General features: G+C 35.0%; 1 protein-coding gene across 1 annotated transcript; it reads left to right on the forward strand.

Annotated features, from left to right (window-relative positions):
* The first annotated feature begins 266 nt into the window (after nt 1–266).
* On the forward strand, nt 267–1,283 carry LOC114721287 (uncharacterized). Its single transcript, XM_028907117.1, has 2 exons — nt 267–500; nt 597–1,283. The coding sequence occupies exons 1-2, from the start codon at nt 267–269 to the stop codon at nt 1,281–1,283; spliced, it is 921 nt and encodes a 306-aa protein (XP_028762950.1).
* Nucleotides 1,284–3,143: the final 1,860 nt, after the last annotated feature.

Genomic DNA, 3,143 nt, shown 5'->3' on the forward strand with positions numbered 1-3,143 from the left:
AGGAAACTGATGAGAAGACGATAATTGAATGGGTAGCAACTGTTAACAACATATTTGAGCGTGTTTTCATAGCATATGATTGTTGTGTAGAGGGTTTTTTGTCTAGGACAAGACATATACTGTACATAGATATAACACATTTGAGTGGACCATATAGGAGAACACTGCTATTAGCCTCAGCATATGATACGGACAATGAATTGTTACCATTCGCATATGCTATTGTGAAGGGAGAGACTTGTGAGAAGTAGGCATGGTTCCTAAACATGATAAAACAGATAGTTGGTGCAATCCAATTAACTATTGTGTCAGATCGTCACAATGCAATAATAGGAGCTGTTGGAGTAATATTTGGAGGTGATAGTCAATCATACTGTTATAGGCATGTGAAGGAAAATTTTAGCTCTGAAATGAATAAATTATACAGAGGGAGGAGAAGAACTAGTGGTATTCGTAAGGAAGTTAGACTAAAGTTGCTTGATGACATTGCATATACGAGGGTTAACTTTGAGTTTGATAAGACAATGACAAGGATGGGAGATTTTAGTCCTTATTTACTTCAGTGACTTAACAATCACGGTGATGTTCATAAGTAGGTAATAAGCAAGTTCTCATATAAACGGTGGGATAACATAACAACGAACCTTGCTGAGTCATTCAATGCTTGGATTGTAAAGGAGAGGTGGCATAATGTTGCCAAACTTATTCATGGACATCGTGAGAAGGTTGCAAGGAAGATGTGCACAGCAAGTGTGGCAAAGGAGAACTGGAGAAATGCTATGGGTTCAAGCATTGATGGAAAAGTGATGGAAAATATGGCTAGATCGATTCATATGCATGCTAAACCTTATAGAGGTGGCAGGGTCTGTGTACATACTTTGTGTGGAGCATTATATGTCAATGTTCAGTCACATGAATGCACTTGTACTACATGGAAAATGACAGTGATTCTGTGTGCACACGCTTGTGCTGCAATAAAGGTGGTCCATACAAATGTGTATGATTTTGTGAAGGACTGTTATAAAATAACATCCCAAGAGAAAATTCATGGGAACACCATGATTCTAGTAGTGACAATTGACAGGCCTAATCTTAATGATTATATGCTAGAAAATATAACAAATCAAGTCTTGCTATATCCACCTACAACTAGTAGACCTTTGGGAAGGCCAAGAATTAGGAGGCGGGAATCCCAATTCCAAAACAGGAAGATTTACCATTGTGGACAGTGTCATGAAGCTAGGCATAGTAAAAGAACATGCAGAAATCCAAACCGAAGTTAAACTTGGTGGTCCACATGTGGGTTTATTTTGTAAGAGTCATTTTTTGTTGTGGCTTATAAATATTTTGCAACTCTACATATTTTTTTGGATGAAGGGTTGTGCCATGTGATAAATCCATATTGTAGGTTAGACATAGTCAGTGAAATGTGTATTTTGATGTCAATGATAAGAAAACATTAAGTGGGGATGGAATATTAATGTTAACTTGTCATTGATTGTAAGTACTGTCAGGAAGGATCTGGTTTTAGGGAAATACCTTTACTGAAGTTGTTATTTCCTTTAATTGTGTTGTTAACTATGACAGAAGTTGTAAGACAAGTCCACTTATTATTCATGTTTGATATTCTTGCCTTATGTTTTATGTTTTAAGTATGATCTTTGTATGAACTGAGTTTAAAAAATTGGCGTTACTGATCATTTCCTTTTATGACAGTTGTAAAAACTTACACTCGAGTTGTTAAAAGCTTATTTTAGGGTTGTTATCTGGTTTACTGAAGTTGTAATGTGGTGGGTTTATTCATTATTGGAAATGTTGTTGTGAATACATATAATGAAATGGTAAATATATATAAATATGTTGTAAATCCATTCACTGGAGTTGTAAAATTCTCCTTAGATGCTTAAGCAGGCCATCTAACGGTGTTGTAAAGATATATAAAGATGTTCTTAATCCATACACTGGAGTTGTAAATTCTCCTTGGATCCTTAAACAAGCTGTCCAAGGAGGGTGTAAGCATGTAAGAGACCAGGTGGTTAACGAGTATACATGAGTTGTGAAAAGCTTATACTGGAGTTGTTAAAATCTGAATCGAAGTTGTAAAAGGGGGGGTTTTTTTTACCTTGAAAATGTTGTTGTGAATACCGATACTAAAGTTGTAAAAATATATAAAGATGTTGTTAATCCATACACTAGAGTTGTAAAATTCTCCCCGAATCCTTAAACAAGCCGTCCAACGAGGGTCTAAGCATGTAAGAGTCCAAGCAGTTAATGAATATACGTGAGTTGTGAAAAGCTTATACTGGAGTTGTTAAAATTTTAACTGAAGTTGTAAAAGGGGTTTTTTCCCCCTGAAAATGTTGTTGTGAATACCGATACTAAAGTTGTAAATATATATAAAGATGTTGTTAATTTATACATTGGAGTTGTAAAATTCTCCCTGGATCCTTAAACAGGCCTTTCAAGGAGTATGTAAGCATGTAAGAAACCTGGTGGTTAACGGATATACATGAGTTGTGAAAAGCTTATATTGGAGTTCTCAAAATCTTAACTAAAGTTGTAAAAAGGGGTTTTTTTCCCTTGAAAATGCTGCTATGAATACTGATACTAAAGTTGTAAAAATATATAGATATTGTTAATCTATACACTGGAGTTGTAAAATTCTCTCCAGATCGTTAAACAGGTTGTCCGACGAGGGTGTATGCATGTAAGAAACTAGGTGGTTAATAGGTATACCTGAGTTGTGAAAAGATTATACAGGAGTTGTTAAAAGCTTAACGGAAGTTGTAACAGGCAGATCTTTTTTCTATCTTAAAATTGCTATTGTGAGTACTCATACTGAAGTGGTAAATATATATAAAGATGTTGTTAATAGTTATACTGGAGTTGTAAAATCCAACATAAATTCTGACTACTAATGTCTCAAATGGTAAAAATTTGTTGCTAACAACGCACAATTACTAATATTGAAATCAGTCCTTTTGGCATGTACATAAATCCTCTCCAAAGTTAAATAAGATGCAACCACATCAGATTGTCACATAGACATGCATAAGGAACCTCCTAATAAGTACTATGACAAACGTCATCTTTTGGTGGTTGGCTTTTTCTGATGTTCTAAAAGGAGAGTGAAGGCTTCTTCT

Source organism: Neltuma alba, unplaced genomic scaffold (assembly GCF_004799145.2).
Source record: "Neltuma alba isolate B1F8T4 unplaced genomic scaffold, ASM479914v2 tig00012023_pilon, whole genome shotgun sequence".
In the NCBI taxonomy this organism is placed as follows: domain Eukaryota; kingdom Viridiplantae; phylum Streptophyta; class Magnoliopsida; order Fabales; family Fabaceae; genus Neltuma; species Neltuma alba.